Source organism: Limulus polyphemus, unplaced genomic scaffold, assembly GCF_000517525.1.
Source record: "Limulus polyphemus unplaced genomic scaffold, Limulus_polyphemus-2.1.2 Scaffold18, whole genome shotgun sequence".
Classification (NCBI taxonomy): domain Eukaryota; kingdom Metazoa; phylum Arthropoda; class Merostomata; order Xiphosura; family Limulidae; genus Limulus; species Limulus polyphemus.
The window spans coordinates 1,385,214-1,401,443 of record NW_013665628.1 but is presented as its reverse complement, the minus strand read 5'-3'; the positions used below and the strand labels follow the sequence as shown (position 1 = coordinate 1,401,443).

General features: G+C 33.7%; 1 protein-coding gene across 1 annotated transcript in view; it reads left to right on the top strand.

Annotated features, from left to right (window-relative positions):
- The window catches only part of LOC106457683 (PH and SEC7 domain-containing protein 3-like), a 25,770-nt gene that overhangs the window by 6,396 nt on the left and 3,144 nt on the right, over positions 1-16,230 (top strand). Inside the window, exons 3-8 of the mRNA XM_013917126.2 lie at positions 4,879-4,960; positions 5,502-5,572; positions 8,430-8,587; positions 9,180-9,324; positions 10,088-10,231; positions 12,176-16,230. The exon at positions 12,176-16,230 is cut by the window's right edge and continues 3,144 nt beyond it. Of these exons, the coding sequence (XP_013772580.1) occupies positions 4,879-4,960; positions 5,502-5,572; positions 8,430-8,587; positions 9,180-9,324; positions 10,088-10,231; positions 12,176-12,421 (846 nt within the window). The 3' untranslated portion in view covers positions 12,422-16,230. The remainder of the gene's footprint in view (positions 1-4,878; positions 4,961-5,501; positions 5,573-8,429; positions 8,588-9,179; positions 9,325-10,087; positions 10,232-12,175) is intronic.

Here is a 16,230-nt window from a genome sequence, read left to right as displayed (position 1 = left end):
ACATATGCCTCTGCACTACGCTCCACTGCTACAGTGGGAGTGCAGACGAACCTTTCCGTGCCTCCATCTGAGTCTTTTTCACGCCATGTTCGGGGTCTTCTGCCCTCCATGGATAACAGAATTGGTCAATCTACATTTACTCCAATCTCTGCCCCCACTGTTCCTTCCAGTGACTGCCTGAGTATACCTCCCCAGGCACCAGCCTCTGGTGTCCGTGCGGGTCCTTCTTTGGCCCCTAAATGCAGGACGATTATTCGATCACGTCCTCAGCCATTGGATTCTCACTCTGCCCGCTCATTCAAGGGCAGGATCCATGGATCCTTAAAAATTGCCACTTTGATACAGTGGAACTGTCGAAGTTTCCGTTCGAATCTCGATGACATTAAGGCCTTGATTGACTCCTATCATCCCGCGTGTCTCTCCTTACAGGAAACATTTCTGAAACCTGCCTTGTACCAGAATGACAGGTTGTGTTATGGGCGGGTACACGGAGGGGTGGCACTGTTGGTCGACCAGCATGTGCGCTCCTTATCCGTGTCACTTGATACACACTTGGAGGCTGTAGCCATACGTGTTTCCTTGGGTTGTGCCATCACTGTTTGTTCTCTCTACCTGTCTCCTGGAGAGTCTTATGATCAATCGGACCTTGATGCTCTCGTTGACCAGTTGCCACCTCCCATTTTACTTTTGGGAGACTTAAATGGACACAATCCCTTCTGGGGTGGTGCTGATATTGATGGGAGGGGTCGTTTCATAGAGCACATGCTCTCGGATCACAACCTTTCTATCTTCAATATCTGGAACATATACTTATTTTCATGCACCTAGTCAGTCTTTTACTGCCATTGATCTCTCGATTTGCTCCCCTGCACTTTTAACTTGCTTTTCTTGGATGGTCGACAGTGATCGTCGGGGCAGTGATCACTTTCCCATCATACTGAGAGAGGGTGGCCATGGTCGATGCCACCCGACCCGAGTGCCATGGTGGAAGCTGGACCAGGCTGACTGGCCATCTTTCACCTCTCTCTCTCTGAACTTGATCCTACCTTCGTCTGTCTACCATCAATAGACGATTGTGTGGTGGCAGTGACTGACTGTATTGACCAGGCGGCTGTTTATTCTATTCCTAAGACCTCGACACGTTTTCCACGGTATCCTCGTCCATGGTGGAGTCCTGCCTGCCAGGAGGCACAGAAGGCTCAAAAACTGGCTTGGAATACCTTTCGACAGTATCCCACTCTTTCTAACCACATTGTTTATCAGCAGGCCCGTGCTCATGCTCGGCAGGTTCGACGTCAAAGCCAAAAAGAGTCTTGGATTAAGTTCACTACTAGCATCTCTTCTACCACCAGTTCCAAAACTGTATGGGACAAGATTTGGAGAGTCACTGGGAGGTATGCTTCCCATCCCCTGGACTTGGAATCGCCTGTTCTGCAAAAAATTGCACATAAAAATGGGTAAATGGCCACGCAAACCATAGGAGTTAAGGTCCTGCAAAATTCCATACCTCCACGTAGTGTCATAAGCCTTCTCAAGATTGAAGAACACAGAAACAAGGTGTTCTCTCTTGAGAAAGGCTTCCATGATCAACGTTTCAAGTCGAATCAGATGGTCCATGGTGGATCGCTGTCGAGGGAACCCACATTGGGTGGGTGCGAGGAGCATGTTTGATTCCAGGAACCAAACAAGACAAGCATTAACCATCCTCTTTAGAACCTTACAAAGACAACTAGTCAAAGCTATGGGACGATAATTAGAAGGAATTTTGGGATCCTTCCCAGGTTTGGAGAAAGGGAGGACAATAGCTTGGCACCAAGCATCTGGAAAAATATGCTCCTGCCAGATCTGGTTAAAAATAACCAGAAGAATAACAAGAGAGGCAGGAGAGAGATGCCACAACATCTCATAATGAATATCATCAGGTCCGACAGATGTACTGCCAGATAGATGAAGAGCAAGTTTGAGTTCCACCACTGTAAAGGGGCGATTATAATCATAGAGACGATCGGCCCGAAAAGAAAGAAGAAAGGCAGGGGAAGAAACAGAAGTGCTAGATGCACGAGAAAAGCTTTGGCCAAGAGCATCAGCAATGCTCTGGACATCAGCAACTTCCTGGCCATTGGAGAGCAAGATGGAAATGTGGGTTCCACTCTTTCTCGTTCCTTCCCACAGGAACTTGGAGTCCCTCAGGGCTGTGTCTTGAGTGTCACACTTTTTAGTGATAAAATTAATGCCATCACTACAAATCTTCCTCCGACTGTTGCAAATGGGCTCTATGTCGACGACTTCCACATCTCATACCAGTCGTCGAACATGAGAGTAGCAGCTTCAGACTGCCCTCAATCGGTTGTTGACATGGACCACTGCAAATGGTTTTAAATTTTCCTTTTCTAAAACCGTTTACATGCATTTTTGCCACCAACGGGGTCTCCACCCCGATCCTGAGCTCCGTCTCGGCGATATAGTCATTCCTGTGGTCCCTGAGGCAAAGTTTTTGGGGCTTATCTTTTACCGTAAGCTTAGCTTCATTCCACACATCAAGCAGCTGCGTGGCAAGTGTGCAAGGGCTCTGAACATCCTCCGTGTCCTCTCTTCCAGCTCTTGGGGAGTGTATCGAAGTTCTATGCTCAGGATCTATCGTGCTTTGATTTGATCCAAACTGGACTATGGGTCTTTGGTCTATGTTTCCGCCAGGACATCGGCCCTGAAGATGCTGGACCCCATTCACCATCTGGGGCTTCGGCTCTGCCCCGGTGATTTTCGCACTTCTCCAGTCCAGAGTTTGTACACTGAGTCCCACGAACCTTCTCTTCACCTCTGTCGTTTGCAACTTTCTCTACAATATGCTACTAAGCTTCGATCCTTATCACGGCATCCCACCTGGGATTGTGTTTTTCTTCCTCGGTGGGCAATGCTCTTTCAGAACAGACGGTCTGCTATTCCTCCATTTGGCCCTCGTATCTGGGCATTACTGGCTGAATTGGGTCTGGCATTGGATGACATTGCTGTCCCCAATGATCAGCTCATTCCACCATGGCTTATTACCATCCCATCCTGTGACCTTTCCTTGAGTCATCTGGGGAAGGCGGATACTCCCGATTGGAAGTACCGTCTTCTTTTTGCTGAACATCTTACGAACCATTCCTCTCTTCCCATTTACACGGATGGTTCGAAATCAGGTGACTCTGTAGGTTCTGCCATGGTACAGTGAGTTAAAACCAATATATGTCGATAAAAGATTTATATACAATTAAAAAGACCTATAGTGCATAAAAATTAAAAATACAATCTAATTGGACAGTGTCATTGGTAAGGGTAACGTCAGAGGTAAACTCTTAGATAATATGTGTTTAAAATAATGTCACCGCTCACGATCGTAACGACGACAGGATAGTAAAATGTGGGTTATTGTGACTTGAGTGTCACAATGGCTACACATCGGTGGGTCAATACCTGATAAAAGAAAACGATGGGTTAAAAAATTGTGACCAATGCATAGCCTTGCCAGAACTACTTCCTCCTTCCGATCCTTACGGAAGCAAGACAGCCAAAGACCAACAGTAGGCTTGATCTGGAAAAGCTTGTTATGACATTGCTCACCCCAAGTCGACTGCCAACTGGTGCAAAGCTGTGCCTTAAAGACAGGACCGTAGTCCATGTATGGGACAGGCATGGTCGTGATGGCACCAGAGCAGACGGACTTAGCTGCGGTGTCAGATAGCTCGTTCCCGTGAATACTGACTTGGCCAGGGATGCATAAAAACTGGATGGAAACAGAAGATAGAGAAAAGTGGGCCGATCCGTGTTGAATATCGACGAGAACAGGGTGAGAACTAATGTTAAGAGATTCCAGGGCCAGTAGAGAGCTAAAGAGAATCAGTGTAAATAGTACAATTACTGTACTGCATACCTTCTACATGATCCAGGGCAAGAGAAATAGCATATAACTTGGCAGTGAACACAGAAACCGTAGAGGGGATCCTGAGAGCAACTACCGAGCCACAGCAAACAATTGGTATATTAAGAATCAACAAGATTCCAAGTATTACCATGACTGATAATGCATGAGTTTAATTGATTCAACACCAGTTGGTTGGTGGGGAATTTTATTGGTTACTACTTGCAATATTTTATGAACTCCGAGGAAAATCCTGTGATAAAAAAAGATTAAAATAAAAACTAAAGAAAGCCCTTTATACTCTTAAAGTTTATCTAGGTTTTTAATTATAAATTACCAGAGGGTTTGTACTTTCTTATCTGACTTTCCAGTAAACAAGCAGTTTATAAATAAACAGTAATTACACCAGATTTTATATATATATATATATATGTCATCCTACCAAACACTGCTGAAACAACATGAAAATAAAAACAGAATGTATGCAAAAAATCATCTAGCATAAGTTGTTGTTTGGTGTTTTATGGTGCAAAGCAACAAGGCTATCTGCGTCAAACAAACAGTAAAAACAGTGAAAGTAAATTAAAAAAATCCCTTATGTTTTTCACTTTACTTTTTCAGTAAGTTAATATTTTTTACTTTGCTGTTGAAGACTTTGTGCATAACACTGATTTAAATTCTAGTCCTACAAGAGTATTATAATAACTTCATTTTACTCTTTATTTTTAAGTTGTTTTTTATCTTGTTTATAAAAAACATGAGGAAAGTATTATTTGTAATTTCCTCTAAACCAGGTTTGAAGACATGGTTGATTGTGTGTGTGTGTGTGTGTATACACTAAATTACATGTTTAAAATCTGTTAGTTATTTGTTGTATCTCTTGTTTATTGAGCAAATTATTCTAGGAATTAGTATCTTGAATGTAAACAGTTTACATGCATTTATTTAGCACTTAATTTTACATTAAACATATTTTTTAGGTCCCCAATCCAAGTTGTGCCACAGAGTACAAGAAAGGCTATGTCATGAGGAAGTGTTGTGTGGATCCTGGTGGAAAGAGAAGTATATAATTTATTTGATTTTAATATTCTTTTGAAAGGTTTTATTTTTGCTGTGTGCTTGCAGCTATCAAACTGGGAAGTGTTTCATGCTGATAAAGACACAGTACTTTTTCAGCACGATACATCTTCTTGTTTGATGCTGAAAAAAATTATACAGTTCTTTTAAGTTATAATATTTTTTGTTTGTAGAGCATAAGAGTATTTTTCCTTTTTTTAGATAACTCTTGTATTGATAAAGGTGATACAACTTTTTACTGACAAAACCAATAATACTTGGAGACTTGTGTGGACTGCATCTGCCTTATAAATTTTAGGGAGTTGTTTCAAGCTGCTAGCACACATCTTTATCAGCTCAAAATGTCACCTAAAAACGTCTAAGGCATTTGAAGTCCACAGAAGCCTCCAAGCAAGTATGGTCTTCTGTGCCTAAACTTTCTCTTAAACAGAAAACCAATAATGGTAAGCCAGTGATTTAATTAGCAATTTAATAAAGATAATAAATGCTTAAATCTGCTTGACTTTTTGGTATTTTCTACTGAAAGCTCCACTTGGGAAGAGAGGCTGGAAAATGTTTTATGTTACTCTAAGAGACATGGTCCTTTATTTACACAAGGTAAGATGATATCACATATATTAATTAATTATTAAAATATTGTTTTTTGCATTATGCCTGCTTGTGGTCAATAATAAAAGTTGATTGAACTCTTATTTTTTTTTGTAATTTACACAAGGTTTGAAAGTTTTTGGTTTATTTCACTCTTAGTGGACATGCATCAGACAGTAAAATTGTTTTGAAATAAACCAATTAAGACATTTGTTTTTAAAAGTTAACTACTTGTTGTTTAATACAAAATGTGCTGTGTAATAAATTTATGTCTAAAACTCCATTTCAATAGTTAAACTTTCATTCAACTTGTAAATAAGCAATATTTCCTGTATCCTATTCTTAGTTTAGGTACTTACACAATTAAAACCTACAACTACAAAAAGAATTAAGGTTGTAGAGTCTTCTAATGTATTAGTTAGAGTAATATATCATATTTCTGAAAGTTATGACATATTAAGAAATGTTGGATTTAATAGTTTTGGTTGCACTTTAAAATAGAACAACTTAAAATCACTGAAGCTAAAACATGGTTTTTAAACTATAAATTGGTAGTTGGAACTTCTACTCACTAGATTTTTAACTATTTTAACATTGCTTGAATTAAATATTTTACAAAGAAACTTTTTTTTTGATGAAGCTGTACTTGACACTTGTTTCTATTTAAGATAATTTGTGGATATCCTATGTGTTCTCTAATTATAGATAATTTATATCAACAGTCTGAAATTTAAGTGCTCATGTAATTTTTGAAAATAACTCATTTAAGTCTAAATTAAATAAACTTTAATTATTAAAAACTTATAAGTTTAATAAATTAAAGAGATTCAATGTTTCCCAAACTGTAACTCACAACTTTGCACTGGTAGGATGCAGTAGATACTGGGATGGATCCCACACACCAAAACATAGAAATATTTTTACTCTAAAATCACTTAAAAAGAGGATGATCTCTTAATGTTTTTGATTAAACAAAGCAAATACAAAATATAATAGTACTACACATCAGTTAAGTCAGCAAACTCCAGTTAAGTTATTCTGTTTCATTTGTACTTTTATGAAGTTTAACTTTTAGCACCAAACTATGTTTCAATTTGTGAATCTAACTGGTTTACACCTCTGAAAAAAATCTTTTTAAGCTAATTGATCTAGAGGAGGATTCATGACAATTGAATTTCTAGTGCCACATCATTCTGGAACTATAATTTGTTAATGGTAGTAGTACATTTCTGACCTGACATCAAATTTAAACATGTTTTTTTTTCGGATAATTAAAATTATTTTTTGATGCTCTGTTTGTAATGCTGAATTTTTTCTTAATAATATTGTATTATTTTTTATGTGACTTACAGGTTGACAGGGATATAATATACCCAACTGCTAAATAAATATTTAACTCACACATGCCTGAAAAAGGTTATGTTTTATACTTTTAACACATGTTTGTTTTAAAGATGTTTTTGAATTATCCATGTTTATGAGTATTGTTAATTAAGGTTAAGCTTTAAGTGCTTGGTGTGATTAAAGTAATATTTATAAGTTTGATTTTATATTATATACATTTCAAAGTTTTTGGGAGCTATTATTCTATGTGGTTTATAGCTCTTTTTTTTTCCAAGCAATTTATTAAACTTTGGGATTCTATTGAGTAAAATCCTTGTTTATTAACCCTGAAATTGAGCACCATAATCTTTTTTTTAAACACATTTTTTAGACTTTGTATCAAATTGCTTGTGAGTTCTTGACTGTTTGTTACTTGGGTGCTTAATAATGTTAATCAGTACACAAAACAATTTAAACAAAATACCATCAATATTGCAGTTAGTCAGAATTTGTTTGGCTCTCCTGTGTATTTAGAAACTGAGTGATTTTGCCCAATTTTTTGGTCAGTTCTTTACTCCGAGTGCTTTAACAGTAAAAAACATAAGTTTAGTCAATATGATGCAATATTTGGACCCCTACTAGTGTTGAATGGTAAAAAAAAAGTCAACAATTTGATGGTTAAACAGGTTTGGTTAAAATACATGAAAACGTTTCCGTTAAACAACAACTCATAGTAAAAATATTTTATTGTAACCTGGAAAATTCAACTGTTATTTACACTGCCTTTTGTTGTAAATAAATGTACGGTTATAAATAGTTAACCCTTCTGTAAGTGAGGGGAATAATGATGTTACCTCAACATTGTTTCTGGCACATGCATTTGTGATATTTTATTTTGTCAGTGACTTATCATCTAAGCTTCAAAAGCACATTCAGAAGTGTTGATGTAAACTGGTATTGCCATCACTTAGATATTAATATCATCAAAAACAAAAGATCTAGTAAAATGATAAATAAAATGGTTATAATGTGGCAATGTGATTATAATAATTTTTTTTATTAAAGAAAGGTGCAGAATATTTACAAATACCCTCTGAATGGAAAGTGTTTAATGAAATAGATATTCATTTTATGTTATGTTTAAATGTTTCTGTTGAATAAAGAAAAAATTCCAGTATTTGTAGAAATATTAGAAAATTATTCAGGAAAAAAGTGTGATCTTTTATTAATGTTAATTCAATGAAAAATAGTATTGAGAAATTTATGAGAATAAAAGTTTTTCAGCAAAAGCAGATATATTGAATAAATGATCATTCTTTCAAAGATTGATTTGTAATAAAAGTAGACTATTTATGGGAAGTTTGTGAAACAGTTTTGTATAAGCATATATGCTGTAATAATTTTTACGAAAAATGACAAAAAAATATTAGAATGTTTCACTGTATTTTACTGCAAAAGCAGTTTTTTTTTATTCAAGGTTTTTGAAAGGCTATGGTTACAATTTTCCAAGTTTTAAATTGAAGAATATTTTTTGCTACATTAGGATGAGCATGGTTTTAAGAGGAATCAAATGTATGACAGCCTTCATAATGCTATACGGATACACCACTGTTTGGCTACGAAGGCCACAGATTATTCCAAGAAGCAACATGTCTTCCGACTTCAGACGGCCGACCAAGCTGAATACCTTTTCCAAACAAGGTATGATTATCAAACAGATTTTAAGTTTACTGAAATTACTATTATTATATTAAATCTTCTTTCTTTTTATTGGCACTTGATGTTTATGAAAATGTATATGAGCTTTAATAATTTTATATAAACTGTATTTGTTTAGTATTTTAGAGTTTTTTTTCCTTGATTTAAGAAAGTATAATTACATCAGAATTATTTTAGGATCCTTAGTGCTTGTGCTCACTGTCTGTGTGTACAGATATTTGATTGTTCTGTAAGTTCTAATATAAAACATATTATTTCATGTTGGAAACCAAAGCAATGATGGTATGATCATTAGAGAACTGTAATGTTTGGAATTGTAGTCCTTCACAGTTTTGTAAGGTTCATGGGAAAGAACGTTGTCTACATAAAGCTTTGGGTGAATCAAACAAAAGATACTTCATACTTTTTTTTTCCTTTGCCTAAATACAAAGTGAGTTTCATTTGTTGACATTCTTTAACATTAACAACATTATATGGATTTGTTGTCCAAAGCAAGTTAATACTTTCCATATTAAAACTTATTTGAAATTGTTTAGATAACATTACTATAAAACCTTTTAAAAAATTTCTCTAGTGATTCAAAAGAACTTCAAAGTTGGATTGATACTATCAACTTAGTAGCTGCCAGCCTTTCAGCAGCACCTCTTCCAACTCCAGTGGGCTCTCAAAATAAATTCCAACGTCCCTTAATGCCAGTCAGCCATACCAAATCAAATCTTGTAAGTCTTAAATCTAGACATAATTTCATTTAGATTGTTACAGAAAGTAAACTATTGCATTTTTTTGATAATTTTCCCCCATCCAGTCAGTGAGTACATATTCTAGTGTTTAACATAAAATTTATTTTGATTCACCTAGACAGAAAGCAGAAGATAAATATTAAAAAATTACATAGAAAACAGTTTGATTTTGCTTTAACACAAATTATGTCTTAGGACCACTCTCAAGGGCTGAATATTTATGAGTTTGACCTTAGTGTAAGATTTCAGGTCTTTATTTAATTATTTTCTACATGAATCAGTTAGTGTTAAGTTTCTGCTATGTTAGTCTACTGGTTATGTTACCATATTGAGTGGAATGATAAGTAACATTTAATAAGTTACTTCAAATTAGAAGGGCAAGAGTTCTTAGTTAAATTGTCCTTCAACAAGTGAACAATAGAATTGAAATTATTCTGTATTTTAGCAATACTTGTGTTCATCTGAAGTAGCTCTAAAGCCAAAACTAATTGGTAATAATTCAAAGTCAGTTACTTTGAAAGTATTGTATTAAAGTCATTAAAATCTTTTAATTTATTTGTTTTAGTATTTTGTCTGAAATACTAAGAAAATTAAGAGCTAGTAGTTTTTGTCTATAAATATGAATCTGTATGTGAAAAGTTTCTGTGGATAGTACAAATCTTTTTGGTGAAGATAGAAGTTCAGCTTGTACATGTGCTAATCCGGAGAATGTCTAGTATAGTAGTAGTGTTTTATCATACAGAGAGAACAGCTTCAGGACCAAGAAAACCGTATTGTATGGTTGGAGAGAGAACTTGAAGAGCATTTAGCTCACATTCCAGAAAAAGGAGCAAAATCCCGCATCATTCATGATTTTGTTGAGAAAGAAGCTTACTTACAATTTGAGGTAAGAACTGCAGTTGCACAGTATGTTTTTTTTTTTTATTAGAGTACCTTTTTTCATTACCATTTAAGCCTGTTATCAATTTGTGCAGACAAATTACCACTCAGTAATTACCTTCCCAGATTGAGGAAACACTTTATATAGCTGGTGGTTAGAGTGCTTAACTTGCAACCTACAGGTCGTGGGGTTAAAAACACATTGCCAAACATGCTCGTTCTTTCAGACTAAGGATGTTACAATGATCAATCTCATTATTTGTTGGTAAAGAATAGCTCAAGAATTGGCAGTGGGTGGTATTGAATAGCTGTTTTACCTCTAGCCTATCACTTCAAAATTAGGGATGACTAGTGCAGATAGCTCTCAACAAAAAACACAAAACAAATCCTTTGTGTAGGTAAAGGAACAAATTAAATACAAATTTTACCTTTTTTTCTTTCTGTTAGGCCTTAAAAGAATTGTGCGTATTAAATACAGTTTCTTTTACTTAATTAGTTTGAACCTTTTATAAAAAAACATATGCTACATGCAAGTGTAACAGAGTTATTGTATACTCTACTACTCAGTGAATCTCCAAAGACTTTTCTGACTAATACATATCATCTGAAAGAAAAATAAAGTTTAAGAAGAACTAATTAATATCTATAAAATTTAATTCTGAAAAGAAATCTCTTGTGGGGGGAAAGAAATGTAACTTATGAAATCCAGACACAAAAGTTTTCTATATTTGGTGGGAATCTTCTTTTGTGTTCATTAAAATTGTCAAAGTTAAAATTTTTATAGATTTAGTGAGAAGATAGGGGTGATAAATTTGTTCCCCTGTTTGACAGATATGGCTTGACAGTGTTGACATAGTAATGTATTGATAAACATTCCAATCCTAGAATACTTGACCCAGCATGTGAAGTTGACCAATCAATATGGTGGTGGGTCACCGGATGTTTTTATAGTAATGGTTCAATGGGCCATTACAATTACTGAAGCAGGTTGTGTTGTCCTATCTACATAGTTCACCCAAGCATACCTATTTTTATGATATTCACTTAACTACCCATCTCTCCTCATAAAGTAACAAGTTCCACACATGAGAAGTGGAAGCCAGCAAACATTTCCTTACATAAATCACTTGATTAATGGAAGCTCCAAGGGACATTGCTAGCCTGATAATATGCCATCTGCAATTCAACATGATTTTATGTACCATTAAATAGGTGTGACAATTTTATTATAAAAAAATTATGGGTTTTAATGTTTCTCCATGCTATAGTTTCATAGGTATATGCTGAAGCCAATTTTTGTAATAATATTGTATCATCGGTCGTGTAAAATGTGTTATTCGCTGCCTCCGCCAAGATCTCTCTTGTAAATTTTAGTTGGATTTCTTTGTTATTTTCCAGAAGAACCCACTTTCATACCTATATATCATCAATATCATTATTATTATTATGATAGACACACATTTCTAAGCTCATTAATTCTTTAACATTTATTTTCTTATTTTAAGTATTGTAGATACCTATGAAACACATGATTTTAATATATACTGTATATCAGTTTTTCTTGTTCAAATTGTTATGCACTATATTTTAAATTGTAATTCATACTTTATATATAAATGATTTCAAAATTTTGACATTTTATACATAGAAGATTTTGATTTGTATGGTTGGTGATTTTATTCATTTTGTTGCTTGATTTTTTGTAGTCTTAACCTACTGCTTTTATCATTGCTGTTTTTAGATTCTGGGCATACATTCTATTATGTTCATGGTTTAAAATGTTGAGTTGTTTTTAATGAGAATTTTGGAATTATGACTGTTACTTTCCAGCTGTCTATAAAAGGCATTGATTTTGGAAAATTTATTTAGTTGAATAATCTTGATCCAAAGACTACCAAAAATATCTTTGTCATTACATATTCTGTGAATAAATATTGTTATTTTTTTGCAGCTTAAAAGATACAGGACATATGCCTTTTTGCTACGATCAAAGATGGCTCAATTTCCAGAACTTGAACCATCTCTTGTTGAGACATCTATTGGTGAAGTGGAAGAGCCCCATGAGAGAGGAGATTGTGCTCAGTTTGTTCCCTCTGCTCCTTCTGGGGCAAAGCCTTCAGGAAAGCGCCCTCTGCCTGATAGATACAGTTATCGTGCTGCCATCTATAGAAACAACACAAAAGATGACTGTGGTTAATTGCAAAATAATGAGATTGACCAAAGTGAAATAGTGTACTTAGACCACAAATGATATTATTATTATTAACTTTTATATGAAAGACAGTGTAACATATATAAATATACATATATATATATATCTTTTTCTTCAAGAACCAGCCTTCATTAATTAATACTTTAAATTTGGCAATATAAATGAAAGAAGGCTTGAAATCAATGGAAGTCCGATATTTTTGTGTAATCAGAATTTGAGAAAATAGATGTTATTACTAAATCAGCATGTAAACCTACTAACCTGTTTGCAGGAAAAAGTATTAGGTAGAACAAAGTAATCTACTGTACAACTTTGCTCTCCATGAGAAGCGTTCATGTTATGATGCATTACTTCAGTGAAATATGCAAACTTTTAAAAAAGAAAGCGTATCAAGAAAAAAAGCCGTGGCTACAAAAAAAATACACTGTTGTCCTGCTTCAGAAAACATTTTGATTCTGACAATGTTTCTAACCTGTGCAGCCAAAGCAAAACCATGAACTGATTCAAGCCTTTGCCTTCATGTAACCATTAAAGAAGAGAAAATCTTTATAAATTTCTACAATATAGAAATGTGAATGTGAAGAATGAAAGTGGAGAATGTCTTTACTTTGAGAATTTTGGCAGAGGGTGAAATGTCACCTTTTTTAAGTGGCAGCTAGCTTTGTGTCTGGCTACATCTCTGATTTTTTTTCTCTTATACTGGACTGATAGAGATAGACATTTGCCTTTTATGGCTAACTTGTCAGGATTTTGTCTATTGTTCCAAATAGTTTAAAAACCAGGTTTCGATTTTCTAACTATGCTGTAACAGAAGGATTTCTTTTTTGAATTGAAGACTTATTTTTAAGACACTGATACCTCATCACTATACCAGACAAGAAACTGTATTTTCAACAAATTATAGTATATGGAAAGAGTAACATAACTTCTAACTGTTCTGTAAAAAGAACTAGTTTTTTTTTATTTTATATTTTTACACAGTTTACTTTTTATCCATGTTCTATGACTCTTAATGACTGTCAACATTTGTTTTCACATTATGCTAAAAATACTGGCACACTTCTTTATAGATACTGAAGAAAATGTATTTTTTTTGTTGTTTAACAATTCAATATTGTCAATTTGTATTGGTCAATTTTTTCAACTCACTAGTAACTTTTAACTAAGTAGAACCATTTTGGTTATTGTTGTTTATTATTGAAGATAAAACATAAACAGAGTATTTAAGTTGATGACCTGATATCCAGAGAATGAGGTATAAAGATGTTGATCATGAATATATATATACAATAATCAGATTATCAGATCTGTCCTTAAGTTAGTCGATATTAAGAGAAGCTTTGTGATGATCATTGTGAGTAACCAAGACAAAAGTTAGTATTCATTGTTTATGTTAAAACCCATTTAGTATTTGTTCCATACCTATGTGTATTGTACAGTATTTGTCATATATTATTAGAACACTGGTAATCTGGTAGCTTTCATTATGTGTTTGATTACATTTGACACAGTTTTTGTAGAATATACAAATTTTTAATGTTCTTTTTTTAATGCAGCTATCAACATGTCATTATATGTAAAGAAATTATGAAATTTGTATGCTTTGGTGCAGCAAGATTAACAAGTTTTTTTTAATTCAGTATTTTGATTTTATTTGTAAAATTTGTGTCAGAGAAGATTTTTGTTTCAAAACTTTAGGTTTTGTACAAAGTTGCTAATCCTAGTCGGCTACTTAGTGTATTTCTTTTACTCTTTTTTTTTCTGTATGCATCTACATCTGTCGTAATACAGCTCTTTAAAGAACTGTTGCTATTACTCTTTCTTTAATTATTGTTTATTTGCTTTTACATTCTGTTTACATGATGAATGAGTTTTTTATTTTGATGTTACTGAAGATTAACTAGAAATGTTAATAGGGCTTTCTTTTAGAAGAGGTATTTAGGTCCAGACCTCATACTTGTAGCTTTATTTAAAAAAAGTGCATGGTTTATTTTTAGATCTCAGTATATGCATGAGGCAACTTTATCTTATTTGTTATAAGTTTTAGTTGTTTTTTTCTAAATCAACCTAAGATAATTTTTTATACTTATTTTAACAGTGGATCTTTATTTTCAAATAGAAAATAAAAACTGTAGACCAATTTATCATAAAGTTTTTGTGTAGTGTACATAATGTTTGAAGTTCATTATTTTGGTCATATGGCTCATTTTTTTGTGGCATTAAAGGCATGGAAGTATAAGGACATTTTGCCAACTGCTGAAAAAGCTCTTTTAGCATAAAACAGCTGATTTTATGGTATGTAATCACACCTGCATAGAGAAAAAACAAGATAGTTAGCTTGCCCATATAAAGTTGAGAAATGCTAATGTTGTTGAAACCTGATTAAGGTATGTCCAAATGCTATTGTCAAAAAGTTTTGCTGGATTGGAAATGTGTATGTATAAAGCTGAGAAATGCTAATGTTGTTGAAACCTGATTAAGGTATGTCCAAATGCTATTGTCAAAAAGTTTTGCTGGATTGGAAATGTGTATGTATAAAGCTGAGAAATGCTCATGTTGTTGGAACCTGCATTGTTAGGGTATGTCCAAATAGTATTGTGAAAAAGTTGCTAGCTTGTCAACATGCATGTGTAAAGCTGAAAAACATTTTTGTTGGACAGATGAAACTTAGATTTTCAAAACAAGAGAAATTTTCTATTAGTCACAAAATTTTTATTGATTTTTCAATCCTTTGATCTGAAGTTTGAAATGGTTTCAGGGAGTTGAAGTTTTGTTGCATATGTAAAGATTTTCCTTTGCATATTAAAAGACTTTTACAGGAAAGAAATTTAATTAATTAAAACCATGTATACTTAGCATTCTAAGTCTGCTTTTTCAGTTGGTACTTGCCATCTTAACATTTGATAAGTTTTTTTTTTTGGCAATGATTTATTTTGGCAAACAAAGTAAGATGGTTTTATGCAACCTGTATAGCATAGTAGAGTAATAGTAATCTCCTGGTTTTACAAGTGTGTTCATTGGTATTTTATAATTGTAATCTAGTCTTATTTGATATACTTAACACTTCAGGTTAGTTATATTTTATAGGAACCTTTGAATAATTAATGGCACGATATGTTATAAAACTAGTATCCTTGATGATCACTTTATTTGACCATCAAAGATCAAGTTTGGCTGATCTTTATGACTTTCTACTTTATTCTGAAAACTACACTTGTTCTATCTATAATGAGCCACTGGTAAAGTACTTTAAACATTATATTAACTTTATAAGTTTCTTCATAGCATTTCAAAGACAGAAATAAAGAAGCAAAAATAGTGTGTATAACAAACAGATGTTTGACATAACACCATAGAAATAAAGAAAATTCTTTTAGATCAGATAATCAAATTTTTCTCTTATTACATATACTTTTTTTTACTTAGAAAAATACGTAATCTAACACTTTTGATGATCTTTGAAATGTTAAAATTGACAGTTAAATACATAATATTAGTTGACATTTTAATGTCAGGTTTGCATTTATATGGCAAAAAAACAGGTTCAGTATACAATAATACCTGACAGCAGATTTTAAAATGGCAAATATGATTATGTATATGGTAAAAACTTAATACTGCTTTTGCATGAAAAGTGTGAGTGCCTCACAGAAATTATGAGAATGACTCTGAACTGTGTTATTCATTATATTAGCATTTTATAGCTTTTACACTAATACATCTGTTTAAAACTTAGGATTGTTTTGTTTGACACACATTTTTTAACACTTCTTTTTTTTTTTGGTTTTGTTTAG